Below are 25,978 nucleotides of genomic sequence, written 5' to 3'. Positions count from 1 at the left end.
GCGGCGAAGTCTCTTCGCGTCGTCTTCACGAGAACGATCTGAACTGTTCGCCTGGCATCGATGGCGAGCTGCGGCTTGTCCTGCTGAGGTATTCTGTAAGATGACACTTAGTGGACATGTGCATTTCATCTGCTGTTGAAGTTCTGATTGGCTGGGCTGGGCTGCGCGTCCGCAGCAGCGAGCTGCCACAGCCAATGAGCACTTGGAGCAGACGAATTGGGCATGTCCACCATATGTACTGTTACAAAATGCCTCCCCTGCTCTCTGCACAGCAGCCTGCTGAGCCTGACGCTACCTGGTTGCAGCATCACGCGTACCTCTACAATTCCCTTCTTCAGCAGCGGCTCGCAACTTGCGAGGGCGCACGGTGCGAGCAGTTTGACTAAGAACGTGTACTGAGAACGTGTACTCTAGAGCAAACACAGGTAACCAAACTACGTAGCGCACATGTCACATCCCTTGACCCGTCGCACGGTACGTTGTTGTTGCTGATGATGATTATGACGGTTTGTTGGCAGGCCCTTCGAAACGGGATAGTGACAAATAGTCACCTAGCCTGCTTGAGCTTACCAGGTCCAGCTACTTGCTGCATGGAACTGCTATATGCAGCTGCTACAACTCAGGACACCTGATGGAATATAACGGCACTGCAATGCAAAATTTGTACGTACGGACGCTACGCGGTGCGCATGTCAAATGGCACGATACAATGGTAATGATGATGATGATGATTTAATAAAATTCCCTTTGAAACGGCACGATAAGAAACAGTCATTTAGCCTGCTTAAATTATTCAGGTATGCCACACATGTTTTCCATTACATTAAGATTTATACATCTGTGTAATCTTTTTCTTCCTCAAACCTTCTTTAACTGACTTGTACCGCTACCCTTGCATCTGCTAAATGGCGTTCTATTTGGTGTAATAATATGCAACTGCAATTCATAAGTGCACATGTCGACGCTGTGCGGCGCTCATGTCACGTCGCGTGTCTCCACGCGCGCTGGGAGGCATTTATAGGGAATCTTTCCGCGGTAAGCTAGCGAGCGCTGGCGTAGCTCCTCAGAAAGTTAGGCGCAATTATTACGGCGTGATAATTTTTCAAGTCGCATTTCACGTTTGCAATATCGTTAAGGTACATTGCAGGAGCTTCACAGCTCATAAAAGCTGTTAAGACTTGCCAGCAATCTCTTCCCTTCATATTTTTTTAATGACAATATAACGAAGTTGAATAAAGGGAAAATCAGACATCCACCCGTTCGTAGCTATTGCTACAAAGGAAACCCATACGGGTTCCTCGAAAGAAAAGCCTCATAGTTGAAGAAAAATTCGTCCTGGTCCGGGATGAATTTTTCATTACTTCTCTCCAATTCATTACTTCTCTCCACCTTGCGGGTTTCCGCAGAACTACTACGTCATAACCAAGTTCAATGGCAACTGATCTGATATCCTGCTAAAACGCTCCCATGCAGAGAATAGAGACAAATCATGAGAGAATCAATTTTTTTCAGAGCTAAGCAGACCTGATCAGCAAATTAGTAAATGATCGGAAAATAGTACGCGTGTCTCCGCCCTATCGCACAACTACCATGCAATGGTCGGAGAACGAAATGGGGTGAGCATTGCATAGGAGACCTCTAAAGATCAACGATGACAAAACATGTATATGATCGAGTCAAGAATGTGAACGTCTTTTAGTGTGCGTGTGTGAGCGAGACATTCAAGACCTGTCAAGCCTTGATTGATGAACACTGCGACGCTTTTGCGGAAGTTATTACCGAAATGTATTCGAACGGTGCATTAGCAGCAGACACGACTGATATTGTGTCTAAGTTCGAAGACTTCTATTCGGTGCTCTTCAGTGATGTCTCTGGGGACCAGGATCTCAAGCATCTACAGTACTTTGCGTCTATAATAACTCCGTTAACTGACGAGGACAGTTCAGTCATCAGTGGTGCGATTAATAACTAAGAGCGAGAGGCTGCCATTTATTAGTTAACCGAGTTGAAAATGCCCGGTCCTGATGGCATTTCAGGTGAATTTCACGAAACCTTTTTAAGTCCATTGTTATGCCTGTTCTATTGAAGATAACTTCATGAGTTTGGAATTAGAGGATTTACGACGGTCTTTCGCAAAAAGCCACATAGTGTTAATACCTAAAGGTGCTGACCGAGAAAAATTATATTCTGTTGAGGGTTATAGACCAATTACGTTGTCAAACGTTGATTACGTAATTTTTCCTGAAATTTTTCCTGAAAATAGTTCGCAGCTAGCGATCTCAATTCTTATTGGTCCTAATCAAACATGTGGCATCAAAGGTCATTCGATACGAGCTTACACGTCGCTCGTACTGTTCTTGAGTAGTGTACCACTTTTTATGAGCAACTTGCTATGCTTCAGATCGACTTCTCAAATGCATTTTTTTTATTTTCCCTCTTACAGCAAGCTAATGTTGCAACCGCAGTGCCTAATGGCGTTCGACTTTATTATAGTCATTGTACAACTCGCTTCGTTGTCAGTGGTAGCCTGTCAAAACCCGTCCACATCCGTTCTTCCATGAAACAAGGAGGTCCTATGTCTCCGCTCCTCTTCGCCCTTTACTTAGAACCACTCTGAGCATTTTGAACTGCAGCAATGCTCGTGGCTTTAATATTTCTGGTAATGAGGTGAAGGTATCAGCATACGCTGATAATATCGCATTCTTCTTCGGACACAAGCCCAGCTTCCATAAAGGTCATTCTATCATAGAAGGATTTGGTACTGTCTCCGGTTCACAAATGAATAGCCTAAGAGCTCAAGGGTTTGATTTAGATCTTGAGCCATTACACCATCACATTATGCTGGCATTGAGTGGTCTTGTATGCCACCTAGATATATAGGAGTTCCACTACGCACCTACAAGTTAAGTGCACACTGCTTAAGAGAGCGCGTGTCATCCGTCCAGTGCTACAGAAATACCTTTGTTCCGTACCGTCTTTCAATATTTGGAAGAGCAGAAGCCTGCAACATGTTTTCGACAACCAATGTTTTCTGTATCTCAGGTTCTTCTCTGCGCAAGGCATTACATTCAACGTTTGCACGGGATTTTTTCCACATTTATAAGGTCCTCCAGTTTTTAACCTGCATCTGCAGCTACATCTTTCGACCAGTGAATGCTGGAGAGTTAGGGTTGGTGAGTTTGTGTGTACGACAGTTAGCCTCGTGATTTCTCTTTTTTTCAGGATAGCGCTCACCTGGTATGAAGAGCCAACGGTTCATTTCCGGCCAGAATTGGTGGTGTCTTCAAATTTTCTTTCTAGATCTTGTTTATGAGGGTTCATGCGTGAGGCTTATTTTATCATTGCATTCCTAATGTTCGTTTCTTCAAAAAAACTGTATATAACTGTGTCACAAAAAAATCTTTACACAGATTCAATGTCAATGTTCTCGCCGGGATTTCATCGATCAGTATACATCAGGTTACCAGCACCTGATGTACTTGCAAGAGTGCGCAATATGTCAGTTCCCCCTCCTACAAAAGCTTCGTTTCACAAATTACACACTGAAACTTTGCCTTAGAACATGACTTTGGAAAAAAACATTCTTGTTTCATCAATGAACTATCGCCTCTGTGACGTGCCTGAATACACTGAACACTGCTTTATTGATTGTACGAATGCCATTTTATTATAGGATGTCCTCCATAGAAATCTTCAAACATGTTTTTGATGTAAATTCTCAAAGTATCCTATATCTTGCTGTTGCGTGCCACAATGTACCATCTGACATATGATATGGCTTGCCGATCCTATGAAAAACTCGTATGCCAGACCGAAATGCAGAAAGAACAATATCCTCAAAATCACACTCCACTCAAACGAGAACATACTTAAAGGACATTTTCAATCAAGAAGAATGTCAGCTGCATTGGTATATACTTTTCATTAGGTGCTTAACTCCTCCGTTCAAGTTTTTGTTGGGATGGAAGATGTTGCTTCGTGTAATGTTGTCTTTGTATCTGCTGCTGGTATACCTGTGATCACTTATGACCTCGTGGTTTTCATAAGATCGTAAATACTTCCTGTACATACGTAATTTGATTCATTGCAATAAATACCATTTTCACAAAAAACACTGGCGTGGCTCAGTGGTAGAGTAGCTGATTGCCACGCAATGGGCCCGGGTTCGATCCTGACAGGAACTGCGGATTCTTTTTTTATTCCCGGGAATAGCTGCTACAAACACCAGACACCTGACACCATGGTGGTGGGTGGTGGCGGACAGCATCGCCGCCCGAAATGGCCGTTGGAATGAGACCAGAACAGCTTACGCTGTAAAGGTCAAATAGTGGTGGCATTACGTTCACAGTAACTTTTCTTGCCGAACACAAGCCACAGCGCGAACACTAAATAGGACAACACCATGTACACAAACCCTGTGTACGTGTACCCGTTGCATCGCTGTAACCTTGGGCAACATGTTATTTCGCCTTATGTAGCATGTTCCCGAGGTCGTGAAATTACGATCCCTTACCAAATGCCGTTCTTTCATCGCTAAAATCACGATGGTTCTCGAACATCACAACGTGTGACCGCCGTGTTTTCATGAGTAAGCCCCAACTCAGAGAGTTAGTTCGAATTTATAAACAGCACACAGCTTCTTTACAATTGCAGCGCTAACTGCACGTTACTTAGTTAGAACAAATTCTTTCTGTGCCATTTGACTTCTGTACGGCAAGGTTTGACTGGAGGCAACCAACTGCGAGGACTCAATGTGAACATTTGATAGGCCATGACGTTTTCGCTTCATCAAAAACGGCATAGAAATGAGTTAGATGGTATAGTTAACCCAAACGAGGTGTATACTTAACGCAAGTTCATCATACACAATTCGACGACGATGAAGGCAAGGTAGGTTAGAGTGTGCGAACGGAGTGTATATAGCAGCGTGCTTGCACGTTGTCATTACCATGTACGTTATCACCATGTACGTTATCATTTGACCTCGCAATTAGGAGCCCTGTTAGGAGACTTCTTTGTGCTGAATCGTCAATGACACTTTTCCTTCTGGCGCGGGCTAAGCTTCACCGATTCGCTTCTATCATCCTTCCGACCTCATCGACAATACATTGTTGAGGGGTCATATCCTGCGTTTTATACCCGACTGAACTCAACCACCGCGACATCCGACGCGACCTTCCTTCCCGATGGGAGCCTCCGTCCGAAGTGCTTAACATGTCCCAGCTAACGTCGCACAGACGACACAACGCCCATCGTCAATGCACACGCTCGAATTGGCGTGTGATCCAGGTTCGGCGAACCGGCACAGGAGAATGATGAATGCGCCCACGGCGACCTCTTTCGGGCGTCGTCGTCCTCGTCGAGCGGAGCCTGGATCCTGGTTCCTCTGCAGCGAAGAAACCTGCGCTTGCGACGGCGTCCCCATAATAGATGGCGCAATTAAGGAACCCCACGCGCAGCTACGCACTCGCTGCCGTCCGTGAACGCTGCTTAGTGATTGTGAAGAAAATAACGAGGGCACCGCAATATCCCCTTCGTTCATCGAAAGGCCGAGAAGACAGCAGAATAGAGAAGAGCATTATCTTCCTCTTCCGTCTTCTCTCTCCTTCTCTCTATTTATATCTATATATATTCATGTCTTCCTCGGCTTTTGTCAAACTTCTTTATGGGCGGAGCTCCACCAGCCAACCACACGCTCTGGCATCTGCGTACGTCAAGAGCCCTAGACGGTTCAGTCGGGTATATTTACTTTTGCTAAATTTTTCTTCTTCCTACCTAAAGACGAAGACATGAGAAAGCGAGAAGGGAGCCACGGTTCAATTGCTCTTAGAGAGAGCATATAATCGGCGCTTTCACGGTATGAATACACCCGTCGGCGGGCCCGAGGCGTATATCACTTCGCAGAATTTCCTGCCGCATTTCTTCTCTTTCCTCTCTGTCTTCATAAACTTCCCCGTGGTAAAGGCCACAACAAGCGGACGTATCAGCACGGTAAGACTCCTCATGCAAAGTTTTTAGGGGTGGACGAGCTATAAGGACTGAAGGAAAAGGTCCCCATTTCATTCTCGTGTAGGCACGTCCACTGCGACACGCAGATAACTATAGATGAAGGCTAAGCATTTCGTTGGAGCTCAGCGTATTGCAAGTCCAGTTTAAAAAGAAAAAAATGGCTGTGGCTTAGCTAAGGTTAAGCCCAGGATGCGAAGCATACTTGCCTTTATTTTAGTTGTTGAACCACTGTTTAGCCTGGTGAACTGCTGTTGCGTGGCTATATTTGGTTCGGCTAGACGAAGACACAACTCATGCGTTACTCTGCTTCGCCTTCAAGAGTGGAACGCGACAGCGTTCCCGTCGACCCGCCAAGGGGTGTAAGACAATGGGCTACGGCGCAGCGACTACGCGCCCCGCATTGGGACGCGGTGAGCGTCGAGCAACGCAGCGTTCGGCGCGGCAACGAAATGTGCGCCTGAGCAAGCGACGCACGCCTGAGCCTTAGAAACAGCTCGTTTCTAAGGCAACACCGCATTCACTAGAGGCGCTTTTGTACCGCTTTGAAGCATCGTACTCGTGGCTCAGTGGTAGCGTCTCCGTCTCACACTCCGGAGACCCTGGTTCGATTCCCACCCAGCCAATCTTGCAAGAGTTGAGCCAAAGCCACCTAGAAAATCAGTCTCTGTAGCGCGCCGCAACCTTTGCTTCTCATTCCAACGAGCAGCTCCATCTCCAGGAGGCATCTCACCTCGTGAGTGTCTAGCAGAGGCAAGCGCAGCTGCTTACGCCGCGAGCGACGGCGCGAGTTGGAGCCCCGTTTCTCCTCTGTCGTGACGTCACGGTGTCACGTGGTCAGCTTTGAAGGCGACCCCGAGAGCGACGGAGCGAGTTGGAGCCCCGTGTCTCCTCTGTCGTGACGTCACGGTGTCACGTGGTATTGAAGGCGACACCGCCGCGCCTGAGGAGCTGGGTTGAGTTCTAGTAATATGCTTCGCATAAAACGGAAATTTCCATCAAACCAGTCTCTACCTTCCGAGTGTTGTACCTCGTCCTTTATGGCAAGTTGCGCAACTGCATCAATGCTAACGCGAATTTAGCATTGATACAGTTGCATCGAAAAAATGCCCGCATGTCTGTTGCACATATATACTTACGCGAACTGTAATGAAGGTAGCGTACACTACGCTGACGAGGGAGCAGTGCGCGTCCTTTTCTCTGTCAACAAAGTGTGCGCATGCGCAACGAGGAAGCAACTATAGCACTGGACCTTATAAAGGCAGCACCCACGCATGCGCGAGAAGACGAGGCGCGTACGCGTGATCTCCAGTGGTCGAACTAGCAGGACGCGGGTACAGACAGCCCTACCTACTTAAGTACCGAAAAAGGCTCGGCCGATCCAGGCAAGGAGTGATCCTCTGCTTTATCGTATCGCGACACCTGCACTTATCGGTGCGAATGAAGGCTTGTTTCTCCAGCTTCACACCGTGCGCCGCCCACCACGCACAACTGAGAGCAAAGCCGGCTGACGAAATCGTCGCGACCGAAGCATTTGTGAGCGAAGATTGTTCGAACATCTTTTTCAAAACTTCTTAGTGTCGGTGCGCGTACAGAATGAGTTTGTGGTGATTGGTTTTCAAAAGTGGTTTGCTTTTTTCCTGCTCAAACTGGGTCGAAGTTTCTGCTGATTTAATGAATGTTTGGTTTCTAGGATCGTCGCTTCTTCTGCTAGGTCACAATCGTCGCGTGTGATCTGAATAGCTGGTAATTGAAATGTTGGAAAATGGTATCGCCGGCTTTCTGTGTTTGTTTGTCATCATAGAGCTTCCTAAAATATACTACAGCGAACTCTGGCGCTACTATCGTTTAGCCACCATGGGAATGAAGGGGAGTCCGTGGATCTGTCTGATCTTCGTGCTTGTGGATTCGGACGTTTTTGTGGATTCGTTTCTTGCGCTTCGTATATCTTCAGTGTCGTAAATTTCCGAGCAATCTATACACTTCGAAGTGCAGAAGACGCTGCGAACACGCGCAATTGCAAATAATCGCCAAGATTGAGCACGTAGAGGTGGCTAAATCGAAACGCGCAAAGCGTATCAAGGCACTGGCTTGCCCACGATAAATTCGTGAGGGCGTTTCATATCGTTTCTCGATGCGTGCGTCTGTGCCGTAATGGTTTGAATATTGGGCTTCTGTGCTAGAGGTCCCGTGCTCGCATCCTGCCATGGGACAACTTTAATAATATCTATTTATTTATTTATTACCCAGTAGATTATTGAAAATGACGAGTTTAGAAAATCACGAAGCCGTTTGAAGCCGAGAGGACGAAGTTTAGACAAATCCATGCATGTCCCATAATTCGCGTACTGGCTCAATCGCTCCCATTGCAGCTCCCGTAGACAAAAGCACCAGAGTTCCCCGGTATTTACTGTATGAAACTCTATGAATGTCGTGTGGAAAGACCGAAACGGCTTGAGACGATAGCTTAACCTCCGACATGCTTGAACCAATGACAAATGACGTGGATGGACAAGCACATTTGAGGCAATGTACATCGCTCAGCGATTGAAACTCGATACTCAGACAGTATGGCGGCCGGCGCCTCTTGCGCCGCCGGTGATCGCTCGGTCATCGCTGAGGAGGGCGAAAAAAAGATTATCGCTTTCGTAAGACACAGGAATGCTTTATCTCAGTGCCACCAGTACCCACCCGTGGCGCAAGAAAGTACCGGCAGCCATGTTGTCCGAGTATCGCGTTTCAATCGCTGAGCATGTAGGCGCAAAACATATACAGTAAGCGTAAAGCAATGAGAACAGCTCTGTGCGTAGTGCAGCCAGCTTGAGCGCGCGTCATCGCAAGCCGGCGCATGCACAATGATGAACGAAAGTGTGGCCTCGTGTTGTCTGCTGTATTTTTTGTCCTCGCCAAGCCCTGCGCAAAATTTAAGAAAATGCTTCTTTATTATAGAGCCCACCACTATCGCGGGAAGCCGGCCTTGTGTTTCTGAACAGCGTGTAAAAGGCCAATTGTTTCACCAACTTGAACCTTGATGAACTACATAGGCGTCAGTTAACTTTTCCGTCATGGAAAATCAATTTGGTTAACCTCGTTAACTCCAGCTCTTCAGAAAAGGAACAATATCCCTTTATATGAAGAGAGAACAGTTTGCTGGAGTCATAAGTTCGCCTCAGGGTGGGTCATTCGCAAACCATTTGCAAGCGACGCGCAAGCGCAAGGTTAGGTTCGCAGCCCCGACTCTGGTCGTGCAATGCTACTGCAAGTGCGGTTTGATGCAGCGTACCGACCTTTAGCAGATTTATTGTGTCGGAACCACGCAGCAGACGACACGGAGCGAGGAGTTACTGCACATGCGCAGGTTCGCTTCGATGCGAGGTCGTACTGGCTACACTGGTGTTCTCGATAACGCAGCCGCGCGCTGGCGTGTTTACCCTAACTGTGCTCATCGTTGTATAGTAAACCTAACATGGCTACCTGGCCTGTTTTCCGCCAGCGCAGCCGATTTTCGCCTCACATTGTTGGCGGCCGGTTCGGCCCCCACACCAGCACGCCATTAGCCAGTTTCTGCGGTTCACCCTAAATCTATCGCAAGAGTTCTGTCCGGCGTTCATACATAACCTTCCTAATTCCTTAAACTGTTTACTGGCGTGAAACCGTCCCGTTGTCCGAAGTTGCGAGAACGAGGGGTCCATTGTTTCAATTTTCTTTTTTCTTCTTACAAGCGCAACTTCTACTTCTCTCCGATGGCTCTTATTTGCGGTCACCCACTGATGCCGCTCAGCTGGAGTCAACCTGCTCGACCAGTTTGGGCTACGACCAGAATGGAGGCATGTTTTCCGTTATCCATCCCCCACACATCCCTGGGCTACGAGAGCGGCGCTCACTGGGCTGCCAGCATTACCCGCATTTTGGTCTTCCCAAATATGATAAGTGTGAGCGCATCTTTCTTATATTCAATTTATTGACACTTTACCTATACCGCCACAAATAATAGCGTAGAAAGGAAGCGGGGAGAGGGAGGTGAGGAGGCGGTAGCATAGGAGAGGACGTAGCACAAATAACAAACACTATTATACAAAATAAAAAATGTTTACAAATAATGCAAATCATGCAGAATTATGCAAAATATCAAGACGTTTCACAGAAATGCCTTCTAAACAACAAATACATATACCGCGGGCAGAAACAATTTTACAGCTGTCGACAGTATCACAGGGAAGAGAATATCAAAATTGGTTCAGGTAAGAAGATCTTTGGAAGCAGTTTGCATTCCTGTGCTGTTCTTAAGGAAAACAAATGATAAAAAGTGTAAGTTTTGTATTACCTTGACAAAACACCCATTCTCCTCCTTGCCCCTTACTTTTTTTTATAGCCCAAGGTTTCAACTCCAGCTAAAAGCTGGTGTCTGCAAAGCTGGAATATTTTGGAAAGAAAAGAAAGAACCACGAGCACAGTTGACGCTTCAGACGCTTTCACAAAGGAAGCTGATGATGGGACATTTACGAGAACCGATGGAAACCCTCGCTGCACGGTTGTCAGCACTAGTCCGCTTTCAGGCCAAGTGCTTCAACTTGATAGTTGTATTGTGTTCTGAAGGTTCTCATTATGACGTGTTGGAAATCGATCCTTTCAATCATAGAAAGAAATGTGAAGGGGGGAAAGTAATTTCTTTGATCGAAAGCGATTGAAAGGAGCCCATAGTGGCGCCTCTGAAAAAGGATGGTGCGCTAACAACGACTTCAACGTCGAATATTTGTCATGCCTAAAGCGTATACATTTGTGAAGACGCCTGTGACCCGGTTACAGGGGTGTAGAAGAAGAGCCGAGAGATGGAAGAATTTTAATTTTTTTTACTTATGTACACTTAGTGTTTTGCGCATTTAGATGGTGATAGCTTCACGTTCAGCGGTCAAGGGCTCCCGTTGGGGATCTACTTCAAGCTGTCCTTACTGCGCCCATGTGAAGGAAACAGTGTTGATTGATGATTGATTATGGGGTTTTACGTGCCAAAACCACTTTCTGATTATGAAGCACGCCGTAGTGGGAGACTCCGGAATTTTCGACCACCTGGGGTTCCTTAACGTGCACCTAAATCTAAGTACACGGGTGTTTTCGCATTTCGCCCCCACCGAAATGCGGCCGCCGTGGCCGGGATTCGATCCCGCGACCTCGTGCTCAGCAGCAGGAAACAGTGTTACTGATGTCTGCTGATTCATAATATACCCGTTTCCGACGTGACGCTCCTCCCAAGCTTTTATTTTTTTCCTTTGTCTACAAATTTATATGCCTAACCAAAGATAAATTTATCCGTCCGTCAACTAAGAAGAATACAATGGTCCATACCAACCCTAAACTATGACTGACTTATGGGGGGTAAGCCAGCATAAAATGCTATCGCTCATAGCCACGTGAGGCAGAGGCTACGAGCACTTAGCAAAGTAAAGCGAACAGTGAATATATTCATTGAAATCACCCGTACAATACACAAAACAGCATACGTTCCAATAAAGAACTAGCTCAGAACAAGCGTCCGAATTATCAAAGCATTGCATTACGACCTCAGCTATTGCAGTGGTGGTTTTGCAACGGCTTCGCTGGACATCCATATTGATAGGAACTGATAAGAGTTAATAAGGGTCGCATCATATTCCATAACGTTGACAACGACCTATGGGGGTTGATAAGGATTTATGCTGGTCGAATCAAGTTTCATAACATTGATAATGACAACGGGCTGCGTGGAGATCAGTAAGTGGCGCAAGGTTTATGCACACTTGGACAACTCACAGACGAGTTTCTGCGTGGAGTTTTTTCTTTTCTTGTTCTCTCTTTTTTTGTTGTTGTTACATAAGCCTAGCCGTTCTCTTTACCAGTAAGCAGCGACTACAGAGTTATCAGCTGTCGCAACAAAAATACTTCTTTCAGATGACGATGACGGATGGAGACGCTACAAGCTGCTGCGACAAAACTGCGTAATGTGGATACGTATAGGACCGCTTGGCTACGACTGCGGATCTCACTGACACGACAATGCTTTGATACAGCTTTCAAAGTGATTTCATGCTACACAGCGATCATATACTGGTGCATTTTGCAAAATTTATTTCCACTTGCAATGTCTACGTCCGTTTCAGCTATTTCAAACATCTCGTCCCCATTAATGTACTCCTGAGAGAGCAGGTACTCCTCGATGTCTCGCTTGCTTTATGGCGCGGTTATTGCGAGTTTATGCAATATAACAAACTCCTTAAGACAGACTCAGGCAAACTCAACTAACAGAGAAGCCTCCCCTCCCCCTCGCCCCTTCCCTTCCAAGAAAAAAAGAACTTGCGGCGGCATCCATCAAACACTAAGCGTGACCCGGGGCCTTCCTGAAATTGTCCTGGCTGCTTAGATGGATAGATGTGCAGCTGCCACATTTGGCATGCTGAAAGAAAAGAAAGACTCATAGAGGTGTAAGCTCCCGACACTGAGAGCAGCTTTGCGCAAGCCAGTCCTATAGCGCTCCCCGCGGACCAAACTCGGGCGAATGACAGCAGCCGTGCGGAGTGAAACATGACCAGCACGCTGCCCATGTATGGCTGGAAAGTGAACCGCTCTTTTTTGTTACTTTCCGGAGGATCCCCGGCCGCGGGAAGAATGTGAGCGCAGTATACGCTCGAACCACGTATAATAAAACAAAAGATGTAAAACGAAAAAACCGACATGGATGTTTACCGGTCAGTGACTCTGCTCTTGATTCCCAAGTGTATATTTAAGGACTCTAATACCGCCGCAAACGGTGACGTCAGTCAGTGGTTCACCCAGCGGCAAGAAAGTTGCTACTATATAATGTAGATAAAAACGTCAAGTCGGACGGGAAGTAAACAGTGCAGCCATTAGCTTTTATGACAAGCCGCTGTCGCAGGAAGCAGTGTCGTGATGCTTTGCTTTCGATTTGAAACTGACACTCCTGGAAAGCTTTGCAGTTGCGTGCAGAATGTGTACATGCGCATCTTGAGTGAGCAGAGAGGCTTTCAGTTTCATGTGTTATGTAAAACGCATAGAAGTCGTTGAGCCTGCTGGAGTTTGGTGAAGTTACTAGCAAAAGGAAGAAAAAAAAGCACCTTGCCCATTGCCTTACTTCCTCGAAATATATTCCTTATAGCAGTGAAACAGCCCTTTCATAATTGCGGATGTCTTCTCGCTCTCACCGGACGTTCTTTTTTTTTTTTTGAAAACTGAACTTCGTAATACCACTGGGAACTGCTGAACTGGTCTCTCCGCTTTACAATTTCTGCAGCAAATTACTTCCATGACTTTTTCCCTCGCCCACTCTGGTGCCTCGAGCGGCCAGTGGCGCAGCAATTTTGCGTTCACTCGCGCGCTTCTTTCATGCTCGGCAAAACACTTTTATGGAGCGCGTATTGAGCAACAGAAAGCTGTATCGGGAGCTTTTCATGATGCTCTACAATTCTTTTATTGACAATTTTCATCTAGTTATAATATTTGAGAAGCTGAATAATGAATTAAGACTAATTATGTAATTAGGCGACATGAAAAAAATCTTAGTATCTCGAAGCGACAGCAAACAACATTATCTTGGTTCTGTCCATCTGCGTGGAATTCGCATATTTATGAATCTTCGTGTAGGATAGTCCTGACACCCTGTACATGGCGACGATGGTAGAAATAAATCAGTTAAAAGTATGCGCTACGTGGGTCTTGTCCTTCCTTTGGTGCTTGTCTCTCAAGAGCCTTTAAAGGCTTGGAATACTGGACCAACTCGTCCCAACTAGCTGTGTTGATCAGCAGCGCAACCACATAGCCATTGGACTACCAATGTGGGTTACTTTGTGGGGAGCAATTGCCGGCAGTATTGTAAGGCTAGGTGCGCCTGCAGCAAGCAAGCGAAATTCGTCCTCTTCCTATTAAAAGCGAAATCATTCCATAAACAGCAATGGATAACTGGGGTAAAACTTGTTGTAAGTCAGAGCAGTGCGTGCCGTCTCTCGCCCTTTTCCTTCGAGATGTACGTCGTTTTTATAATGAATTACCAACTACCCCAAGCAAACACCCTAGTTTACTCGGGCTCGCGTCTAGCAGCCTCGAAATTGGGTCGGGCATGGGCCTCAGTCGGGCCCAGATTAGGACTCGACGTGCTATATCCGAATCCGAATACTATAAATCCGAATACTATAAACACTGCCGCCATGTGCAAATTTTAGGTCAGTGGTGTCTGTCGGTTGAGGCAGCCAGGCCCCGACGAAGCAGCTGCACGCTGCACAGTTTCGCGTACATTAGCGGCGCTATTGGACCACTGAGAAAACGTAACTAGTGATCAACCGCGCCCACTGTACGCATCAGCATTCTTTGCCTAGTTCAAGCTCGTATCTATCTATCTATCTATCTATCTATCTATCTATCTATCTATCTATCTATCTATCTATCTATCTATCTATCTATCTATCTATCTATCTATCTATCTATCTATCTATCTATCTATCTATCTATCTATCTATCTATCTATCTATCTAGCGCCTTGTGACCCACTTGTCTACTTCCTGAAGCCACTACGTATGTCCTCGGGGCCATGGTAGTTCCATCGTCGTCATACAGTCATAACCATCCCGGTATTTTCATGTCGTTCTCGTAACGCTTTGGTTCCATCGTCATCATTCCAGAAACGTCATCACATTGTCGCCATACCGCCTTCGCAGTTCCAGCGACGTCATTCCATCCTAATCATGCTGTCGTCATTCAATCCTGATTATGTCGCGGTTGCCATGCCATCGTTGTCATTGCGTTGTCGACATGCGGTCATCGTCAAGCATTTTCTTTCTTGCCGTGGTTGTTCTATCGTCGCTCTCCCACCTTCGTTATCTGATTATCGTCATAGAGTCATCGCCCCACCATTTTTGTCATACAGTCGTCCTCATGCTGTCGTCGTCACGCCATTATCATCGTGCACTTGTCGTCATGTCATTGTTGCCAGGCCACCGTCGTGAAACTGTTGTCGCAACGTCGCGATCGTTTCAGAAATGTCATGTAATTGTTGTCAAGCCGTCTAGGTCATACCGCCTTCGTCGTTCCATCAACATAATTTATCTTTCGTTCCGTTATGATTGTGCTATCGTCAATCGATCGGGATTATGCCAGCGTCGTTATGGCATTGTAATTGCTTCGTGGTTGTTTATCGTGATCACTTCGGAATCATCCCATCGTCGTCATGCCGTGATCCTCATGATACATTCGTCATTACATCGATGTCATTACTTCTTCGCGTTTACATAGTCGCCTCTGCACGCGCCATCGGAGTACGGTCTTCGTCCTACCGTCTTTAGATAACCTTGGCGCGTGACGGTCAACAATGCCTCACACAGCCGAAGCACTTGAAATCTCAGAAGGATCACTGCAAATTCTAATTAAAGCTGTCTTGTTGAGTACTGTGTATCAGGACGTGGTGGCTACAGTGCGTGAATGCTAATTGCAGTAACTTCGATAGTCATCTTCAGATAGGTTCTGGCGGAATGCTTTCGTATTGGCGACACTAAAATATTTTGGTCAACATTGTTCCCATGTTATTAAGGCATTGAGTCCCTTTATGTGATCGTGCGCACTGCGCAGGCGTGATACGGGCTACCCGACCTTCGATGGACACAACGCTTTGATTTTGACAGCGGCCCCGCCCGTCAACAACGGGAAGCCCTTCGGGTGGCTGGAAGGGGCGGGGAAAGGCAAACTTAAAGAGTTGCTAGACATCTCTGAGTCATATCAAAATGACGAATAGTTAGAAAAATATTTGCATTGCAATCGCGCTAAAGAGTGGAGACTACTTTATTGGTTCGCCACAAGACTCGAGGAAAGGGAATTCACTACAGTGCCTTCAGGTATCGAAGCTATCTTTCATAAATCAACCACAAGAGGAATCAATGACAGTAGTTTTGGTACAGGTGGTTAGATTTCTTCAAGAGCAGAAGACCTGCCTAGAGGCAGAGTCATCTGCAATGTTTCGTTGCTGTTAAAAAATAAGTAGATTTTCGACAGTGATAAATCTGCACTGCTTGTGCGTGATCATATTAATGAAAAAGGTTTTTTTTTTTTCAGAAGTTCTTGGAGTACTTAAAGTGGTTGCAAATAAATTCTGGAAAATTCAGTCTCGATATTTTCGCGTGTTAAGGCGTAGTGCAACTCATCACTGGTTTCCGTTATTTTCCTTCGGTATTTTTTCAAGCCAGTTAAATATTCTGCCGCAGTTTATCGCTTCAAGGGTCAAACGTTTTCAAACAAATATTCTAAGCCAACGCGGATGCTGCTAAATTTCTCAACGTTGAAGAGAGGGATGTGAAAAAGAAAATAGAACGCAGAAAATTTTATTCACTCAGTGAATGTTTCTTTTGGATACTATTTTCACACGTAAAGTGGCTGAACCCTCGTGTTCGCAGACTTTTATACGTTTTTAGCACTAGGCGGGCTGCCTGCGCCTATACGTTAGCAAACAGGTCGATCATATTACAACCTGGCGGAAAAAGCCTACGTTGCCTATGTACGTGCACTGTAAGGAAACAGAAGGAGGCAGAGCCCAAATATACATAATTGCGAAATTATGGTGTCTAAATTGTCGACTGAAAAACTGGCACTATTATAATGAAGCTGAATAAAGCAATATAAATGTCTCGTTCCGGCTGAAAGATATGATTGCACACGAGCATTATTAGCCTTGCGGATCACCATTTTTTCTTTATTGAAAAGAGAAAGCTTCTAGTGGCCATGCATTACGTTATTCCTGAAAGCCAATATACCAGCGCATTTAAATTTACATTCGCCCCAAAACTCATTGGCTCGAGTTCCCTCACTGTATGCCCCATAATTATATGAGATTCAAAAGTCAGATAAAGTTACTGGCGGTGTGCGCGGAACCATTTACCTGTGCCTTCGCTATAGTCCTTTCTATCCTGCATATAAGTAAGTCACACAACTTTTACACATGTCGGGGCTTTAGGAACAAAGTTACAGTGATGTCGCGAAAACGCTACAACAGGCCATAACTGATCAGAAAATATTCATTTTAGAACACATTGCACAACCCATTTCTTGGGGTTCAGGAAACCTCTATCTCAGTTCCTATAAACAAAATGAAGCAATTTGAATTTTTGTTGCTGCATAGACGAGCTTCGCACTTTGTACAAAAATAAACCGGTTGGCCTTTGCAGCCGGGCATTTTGCACCGCTGTCGTTGGTGTGCCACTTGAAGCCCGTGACCAACGTTAACGTGACGGACTTGAACATTTGGAGTATGAGCTGCTGGACCTCTTCTTTCCTTTTCAAGCTCTGCTTTCACAGAAAAAGGCGGCCGACCCTTTTTTCTCATCATGTCCTTGTTTTCTGCACCGAAGCAGCTTGCTAGAAAAATCTGAAATGCTGAGAGATCTAGTTGCTATTTCTTTGGGATCGCTAGAGCATCGCAATTCCTGCGGTAGCGCAGCCAGCTGCTCACAACAGCCATATAAAAACAAAATTAAAAAGAAATCTGAAGTAGAATTTTACATATTTCAGGAAACTTTCTGTATTACGGCGTCAGCCTGTCTAATAGGTCAACCCCACTAGCAAATGTGTTGTACTTCTTCACAATGACAGGCTACAGACCTTCCCATCTTTCGTTTTTCTTGCGGTCGTACTGCTGGCATACTCATAGGGGCACGGCGCCCCCGAATGCGCTGGCTATATTTACTCCCCCGGCTGTCGTACCACTTCCCTACTCGAGCTTTGACCCTTTCAATTGTAGCCTACCTTTCCACGTGGCTCCCTCTTCCGTTCTTCATTTCGGCAACGCTGGGCAATCGGCAGCCAAAAATGCTATTAGTGCGCGCAGTTCCCATGACACGAATCCCGCGCTGGGGCAAACTTACGAGCAGTTTCATGGAAGTTTATTTATTTATTTATTTATTTATTTATTTACAAATACTACAGCCCAGAAGGGCTATTGCAGGAGTGGGTGAATACAAATGCGAGAAAGAAAATCACTATACAAAAGAAGCATACGTGAGTAACATGACTAAGGGGAGCATTCAATGGCATCCCCAAATTCTCTATGTGGTAAAGAACGGATGGAACCAGGCAGGTCATTCCAGAGTTCAATTGTCTGAGGAAAAAAACTATATTTAAAAGTGTTGGTGCGAGCAAAAAAGACGGATAAGTTTAAGTCATTGCTGTTTGTCGTGATTAGGGGCTTTGCACGGGCCAGATATGTGTTAGGGGAAGCATAATGTGGAGAGTAAAATAGAGAGCGTAGAAGTTTCAGAGAATTAATGTGACGACGGTGGGAAAGAGGGGTTAAACCAAGCATATTCAGATGAGATGACGGTGAAAACATTCTATCATAACGGCGGTCTATGAAACGAACCGCCTTTTTCTGAACAGATTCAATTTTGTGGATGTCCGAAATTTTGTAAGGGTTCCATATGGCAGACGCATATTCATGAATAGTTCTTACAAGTGTTTTGTATGTAATGAGTTTAGTTTCTTTGGGGGCAGCACGTAGAGTTCGGGTTAGATAACCAAGTTTTTTCAGTCCTTTGTTGCAAGTTCTTAGAATATGTTCTGACCAGGATAATCTTGGAGTGAAAAGGAGGCCTAAATACTTATATTCATATGCGCGCTGCAGAAAAGTAGATTTATAGGAGTAGTTGAAATATGAGCAATTAGCATGCTTGTGAAAGGACATGGTGACTGTTTTCTTTAAGTTAATGTTCATTTGCCAGAGTTCGCACCATTCACAAAAACTTATAAAAGATTTATTCAGAGTGTTATGATCGTTAGGTGAAGAAATGACATTGTAGAGAACGCAGTCGTCAGCGTAAAGCCGAATTTTTACAGAAACAGAGCTTGGAATGTCGTTAATGTAAAGCAAAAAAAAACAATGGCCCTAAAATAGAACCTTGGGGCACACCGGAAGATACTGATGCGTCAGGAGAGTTGAATGAATTAAAAGAAACATACTGTGAACGATCATAAAGAAAACTACGGATCCAGTCAACGAGAAGAGGGTTATTAGGGATAGAGCTTAGTTTGTGTAATGGTTTAGGATGTGGTACAGTACCAAACGCTTTGGAGAAATCAATGAAGAGTGCATCTAATTGATGACCTAAATCAAGAGCAGAAGCGATGTCATGTGTAAATTCAGTTAATTGAGTCACTGTGCTAAAACCACTACGAAATCCATGCTGAGCGCTGCATAAAATATTATTGCACTCGAGAAGAGTGATAATGTGTTTATAAATTATGTGTTCAAGGAGTTTGCATGCATGAGAAGTTAACGAAATGGGTCTATAATTTAGTAGAGATTGTTTCTGTCCAGATTTGAACAATGGAATGACTCTAGCCCGTTTCCATGAACAAGGAACTGTACAAGTGGATACAGATTTCTCAAAAATCAATGTGAGGTATTGACACGTCCAAAGCGCATAACAATGAAGGAACACATTGTTGACATTGTCTAGACTGCAGCCTTTTTTGGTGTCAAGATTTAAAATAAGGTTCAGGACTCCTTGCTTACATATTGTAACATTGGTAATTGCACGGGACATGTTAGTTGTCATGGAGTAGGGAGGAATTACGCCATTGTCCTGTGTGAATACAGACTGAAAATATTCATTGAATGCTTTAGCAATAGGTCCAGGATCGCTTACTTCGGAATCATCTAATAGAAATGTCTGGGTGGTGTTCTTTATTGGCGAAATTGAGCTCCAAAATTTTCGTGGGTTATTTCTAAGTTAGGTAGAGTGAACTGATAATAAAAGTTCTTAGCTGCGCCCATTTTTTGACGGAGTTCTTCCTTCATAAAGTGGAACTGGACATTTGTTTCGGCATTCACGTGGCGCTTCCGACGTGCTCTGGCTACTCGACACTTCAAATGCAGTATTTCCCTTATCATCCAAGGAAGGTCTAGATTTTTCTTCTTTGTTTTTAATGGCACATAGCGCTCTATGCAAGTATGCACAATGTTTTCAAAATGGGATACTATAGCATTGATATCACTGGTAGTGCATAACTGGGAGAATCTGTCTAATGAAATGCTTAATGTATCAAGTATGGACGTATCATCTGCATGATTATAATCGTAAAAACTGGTATATTCATAGTGGCGCCTTGAAACTGAAAGATTAATAGTAGTAATAACAGCTTTGTGATCGGAAATACCGTCCGTAATCTCACACTCAAAGCCACTCGTAAAGAGCGGTGCACTTAGGAAAATCAAATATAGTATGGAGGACTCTCTAGTAGGGTTAGATGCAGTTTGTTTCAATCCAAGGGATAGTGGAAATTCAAGCAACTCTCTAGAAAGAGGGACGTTATCACCAGTTATCGATAATGAAGCCCACGAAACGTTAAATACATTGAAGTCCCCCATGCAGATTAAATTTGAAGAGCCAAAACCGTGCTCTTGAATGAACGCGTTAAGGATCATTATTTCATTTGAGGTATGTCTGGGAGGTCGATAAAACACACTAATGATTACATTTGTTTTACCACTTAATTTTACCAAGTAAACCAATTGTCCAAAAAAGAGTAAGTAGCTCTTATTCTCCGGAATATAGCGCGAAAGCTCAAACACAACATTACAGCTTGCTCCAATGTCAGGTAATCCTGGAACAGGGCGGATGTCTCCCGTGTAAATGGAGAAGTCATGAACAAACCCATGGATGTCGCAAAGAACAAAAATTCTCACTGCGCAAGCAGACCAAGGGATGGTACTTTCGTGCTCTGGCCAGGCTCTGGCCTGAAAAGCCGGCCCGTGCAGTACTCTAACCCAGAACATGGCTCGAACGTTTCAGCTATGACATGTGAATTTACATGAGTGATTGAATATTTGCACTATTTGATAAAGATAACCTCATACTTTTTTTTTGCAACGCGCAAAGCACCATAGGAAGTTAGCTTCAAAAGGTTTCGTGAAGGAATGGAAAGTGGGGGGAGGGGGGAGGTCTTTCATCGCTTGCGAACTATTGAACGTTAAACATCTCATAAGGGAATACCATTAAAAAAAGGGAAATAATATTTCACACCAACCTAGGCTTACTATTTACTCAAAATAAAACGCGTACAGCTGTTTCCCAGAGCCGTTGCTGCACTGTCCCACGCAATTATTTCATTAGCAATCTTGTCCAACAACTATCAACTCTGCAATCACGCCATCACATTTAAGTCTTGCGATACGATCTGCTTGGCTATAATGTCAATCCGTGGCTGCATTCCTACCTTCTTGCGAACATTAACCGATGATCTTTCAGCACGCATTCTACAGTGCGAAAAATTTTTCTCTTTTCATTTTTTCTCTTTCATTTTTCATTTTTCTCTCTAGCGGCACACTGCTGTGACTTGCATGTTCGACTGCTACGTACTCTCGCTGGGACGATAACTCACTGGGACGATACGAAACGCTGCGTAGATGGCGATACTGATTACGCCCGCACGCATGAACCAGTGAAATGCGCACAATGCACTCCTAACAGCAATTGCGTTATGGCTAGCCATTAGAATCAGCCAGCGCCTCTATACATTCGCTGCACTCTTTCGTTTCAGTTAAGCATGATGCAATGCACAGTAATGCGAGCTGCATGTCGACGCTAGAATATGTGTGTTTGTCGCCCCCCCCCACGCCTTCTTCCCCTGGGGCCTTCTTTTTTTCCGAAGAACTTAAGCCGCAGTTTCCAAACGCCAGTCATACATCGAGCTGCCTTTCTCGAACAAAAGATCTAATCAATCATTCGTCTTTATCGTTTCGTCGACGACGAAGCAGCAGAGATGTCGGAACCAGGCGTAATGACGAGATCAGTGCATCCGATCGCCTGAACGCTGTTCGCTTTGACAGATGAATGCTAGAGTTTAAGCCTGGATGGGAGATTAAAAGATTTGTTTGCGAAAGGACTTATTCAAAACTTTCAACAAAGCTTTATTTCTTTTTTTCCGCTCAGCTTATCGTCCTTTCTGCCTCACATTACAAAAAACATAACTCAAGCGACAGTGCGAAGCAAAGATAGAAATTTGTAAAGTCCATATCAACGTTTTACAAAGTGGCGCATAGTTGATACCATTATTTTGCTCCTTGATTTACGTGCAAGCGCGTGGAGGAGTATGTACCTTTTGCTAGTTTGATGGACGATCAACGGCAGTGAATTCTGTAATCTTTCTCTTTGTTTCCAGAACCTCAAGAACCAAATTATGACGACCAACCTCTGGGTGGAGCAAGTGAGTGTGCCGATCTATTCGTTTTGCGTTATTTACGCTTGAAAGGTAACCGAGTAAAACTTGTTGGGGGGCTAGTTGGTGCATGTTTCCAGAAGAGGGTTGTAGCGCCGAAAAATACAACATATAGCAAGCGAGGCGGGACAGGCGCAATTTGTGTTAGCGCCCCTTCTATCTCCATTTATAAGAATGAAACTGCTTTTTTAGATACATGGGCGTGAGATGCGTGTGTGCCTCGCCAATCTTTTATCTGGGTTTTTTTGTAAAAAAAAACCTTGCGCGCATGTGTGGTTCTTGCTACCCTTCTTGATTCGTCCTTATATTCATTCGCATACGCGGTGAATAAACAGTTGGAAGTAAAAAAAAAATGCACCTGTCCCGTCTCGCTTGCTATGTGTTGTCTTTTTCGGCACTACAACCCTCTTCTGGATACGCGTGAAAGCTTTCGAGGATATAAGAATTATGGTATGGTGGCAAAGTGATGGTGCGAAAATGTGGCACCAGCGATTCTTTTACCAATGAAGGGATAATGTTTGGCACACATATTCTCCTATGCACTTTTATTGATAAGTCGTACTCTTAAGCGTATATAATTGCAGCGCGAAAAGATGAACCACGAGCAAAATGTGGCAAACGCGAGCACCACACTTGCTACGGAATTTTAATTGAGATACCTGTAATGTTTCCCGGTTGTACAGCTTTTTAGACTTGGTTGATGCGCACCTTACGTTTACGGTAACTTGCTTTTGCAATCACTCAGTTCAGCCCTTGGGCGCGGCCGGGCAGCCGCCATTGAGGGTATGAGCCATTGTTCATTGCTGCGCGTCTCATATGTGGGTCTATTCTCTTTTAAGTTTGCAATGTTTGTTACTAAGTTGCTTCTATTCTTATGCGTTGCATATTGCAATCACTCAGTTCAGCCCTTGTGCGCGGCCGGGCAGCCAGCATTGACGTTTAGCGCAACCACATGACGTGACGTCACGACAGCCGGAGGAAAAGCTGGGCCCCAACTCGCGCAATATGCAACGCATTCCTAGCTTATTTCTGGGAGGAATCAATCCGCGCTTTGAAAAAGTGCTGTAATTTACGACTAAGGCCCGAACAATGAAACGTTCCTTTCCTTAGAGCGCTTCCTAACCTTACGTGAGGCCTCCTTACAGCGAAGGACCGATGGAGGAAGCAAGCATACTCTGAAAGCTCCCTTCACCCGTCCTCACGTAAGGAGCGGTTGCCGACACGCCTGGGTTCGAGATTATCTCTTAAAAGCTTTAGGCGAACACCCGAACACCACTATTCAATAAAAAAGGTTGTATCGTCGCACAATCTTTAAGTTGATGAGCTAATATAGAGAAGCGTGGACGTTTTTTTCTAATTTTGTTTACTAAACCTAAAGAAGTAGCGCATTACAGTGCAAAACTTGATGTGCTCCAGCAACGCTGGCACGCCGGCGTCGTGCAACGCCTAGCAACGCCTCCATGCCGCACGCGTGACTGAAACGAACGTGCCTGGCGAAACGTACCGTGCTCGCACTTCTCCGAAGGTGGGCGACAGCGCGCATGCGCAAGCAAACGTCACGTGGTTAAGCAGTGAGGCGAAGCGCTCGTTCAGGGCCGGGAGCGGCGTAAGGACCCATGAAGGTAGCTTGGCCCAAACAATAAAACGTTCCTTTCCTTCGAGCGCTTCCTAACCTTACGTGAGGCCTCCTTACAGCGAAGGACCGATGGAGGAAGCAAGCGTACTCTGAAAGCTCCCTTCACCCGTCCTCACCTAAGGAGCGGTTGCCGCGTGCCTGGGTTCGAGATTATTTCTTCAAATCTTTCCGCGAACACCATTATTCTATTAAAAAGGTTGTATCGTCGCACAATCTTTAAATTGAATAGCTAATATAGAGAAACGTGGACGCTTTCTTCTAGTTTTGTTTACTAAAGTTAAAAAAAAAAGTTGAGCATTACAGTGCAAAACTTGATGTGCTCCAGCAACGCTGGCACGCCGGCGTCTTGCAACGCCTAGCAACGCCTAGCAATGCTTTCATGCCGCACGCGTGACTGAAACGAACATGCCTGGCAAGACGTACCGTGCTCGCGCTTCTCCGCAGGTGGGCGACAGTGCGCATGCGCAAGCGAATGCCACGTGGTTAAGCAGTGAGGTGAAGCGCTCGTTCAGGGCCAGGAGCGGCGTAAGGACGCATGAAGGTAGCTTTGGAGCTACCTTACGCTGAGGAAGCACCAAGGAAGCCTTCACCGAGGGCCCCTCAGTAAGGAAGCTTTCAGAGTGACATAAGGTAGCCTCACCGCAATGAAGGCTTCCTTAGTGAGGTAAAGGAAGATTTCATTGTTTCGCTGCTTATGCTGAGGAAGTACCAAGGAAGCCTTCACCGAGGGCGCCTCAGTTAGGAAGCTTTCAAAGTGACATAAGGTGGCCTCACCGCAATGAAGGCTTCCTTACTGAGGAAAGGAGGGTTTCATTGTTTGGCCCTAAGGACGAGAATTATTGAACATCGGTTCGTTGACGCAGTACTGGGACGACTACAAGCTGAGCTGGGACCCTCGCGACTACGGCGGCGTGGACATGTTGCACGTGCCTTCGGACCACATCTGGAGGCCGGACATTGTTCTCTATAACAAGTATGCTGTCGTCATCATGTCTGTTATCCAACAGTCCTGATGCAGGGTACATCAGATAGTCCCTCTTGCCAAGCATTATGATATTCTGTAGGGAAAGCTTTAAAGCTTGCTGGCATTGATGCTTTAGCAGTCGAGAGTGCGAACAAAAATAGTTCACCTCTCTAGGACAATTATGATGCAAAGTCGGTCGCGTCCACATGTGGAGGCATCATGACTCAGTAGTAACTTCTTTACAAAAACTCAGTTTACAAAAAGAAAGGAAATTATTTAATCAAGGCTATGCAAATGGTGAGTTAACGGGTTCACCGGTTGTAATATTAGATGATACAGTCCTTTTCATCTGCGATTCACCAGAAAACATCGCATTTCCGGCAGTGAACCCTGGTTTTCGCCGCACACTTCTTGTACTTGCACCACTGCGAAAACGGCGACTGGATTTGCTAAGGGTGGTTTCCTTCTGCATCGTACCTTGGAAAAAGTTATAGCAACAGGTTTCATAGTATGGTCGGTGACTAAAATGAGCTATTGAAGAAGGACATTAGAAGAAACAGTGCTAAATTGAAGCGCAGGCAAAATTCTCAAATACAAAAACGACAGTCCTGGCTTGTTCGGTGGGTCTGCTTCGCCCGAAAGAAATTCTATTGATCGGATATCATACTAGGACTAACTGATAGCCGGACAATTACTTGAGGACGCGCTACAATTGCGATGCCGCCGTCATTCGCTCGATGGTCCGCAAACGAGAGTGTCTACCTTCTTCGCGAACATAGCGTACGGCGATCTTTGTTCCGCATTTAAAAATTGCCGCCACTCGAAAATATCAAGGATACTGAAAAACAAAACAAAAGTTAATTTTTCAACAGTAAACTACATGGCGGAACCTTCCCACAACAGCGTCGGCAGTTTTAAAGATTCCGCGGTACGTATGGGTTGCAGGCGTGGAAAAGAAAGAATGAGTTTGTCACGGACGCGGACCAAAACAGGGTCGAAACTATGTAGTAACAAAACCCCGCAAAACGTAGCTCTATCGTTACATAAAACACAGTACTTTAACTGTTCTGAATGATTGAGGCTGTGGTAAAAGAGAAATTTGAACAGCGACTCACCAGAGCTCCCGTAAAACG

General features: G+C 45.2%; 1 protein-coding gene across 4 annotated transcripts in view; it reads left to right on the top strand.

The window, feature by feature from the left end:
• LOC135907134 (acetylcholine receptor subunit alpha-like) overlaps positions 1 to 25,978 on the top strand; it is a 294,303-nt gene that overhangs the window by 232,897 nt on the left and 35,428 nt on the right. For 2 of the 4 annotated variants that reach the window (XM_065438787.2, XM_070536904.1), the window contains exons 3-4: positions 22,189 to 22,233; positions 24,745 to 24,854. In XM_065438787.2, the coding sequence (XP_065294859.2) occupies positions 22,189 to 22,233; positions 24,745 to 24,854 (155 nt within the window). Of the gene's footprint in view, positions 1 to 9,819; positions 9,939 to 22,036; positions 22,118 to 22,188; positions 22,234 to 24,744; positions 24,855 to 25,978 lie in introns of those variants that run through there. The other 2 variants (XM_070536902.1, XM_070536903.1) reach the window with 2 other exon arrangements.

The sequence above is a fragment of the Dermacentor albipictus genome, chromosome 4 (genome assembly GCF_038994185.2).
Source record: "Dermacentor albipictus isolate Rhodes 1998 colony chromosome 4, USDA_Dalb.pri_finalv2, whole genome shotgun sequence".
Lineage (NCBI taxonomy): Eukaryota > Metazoa > Arthropoda > Arachnida > Ixodida > Ixodidae > Dermacentor > Dermacentor albipictus.
This window is presented reverse-complemented; position numbering and strand designations above follow the sequence as displayed.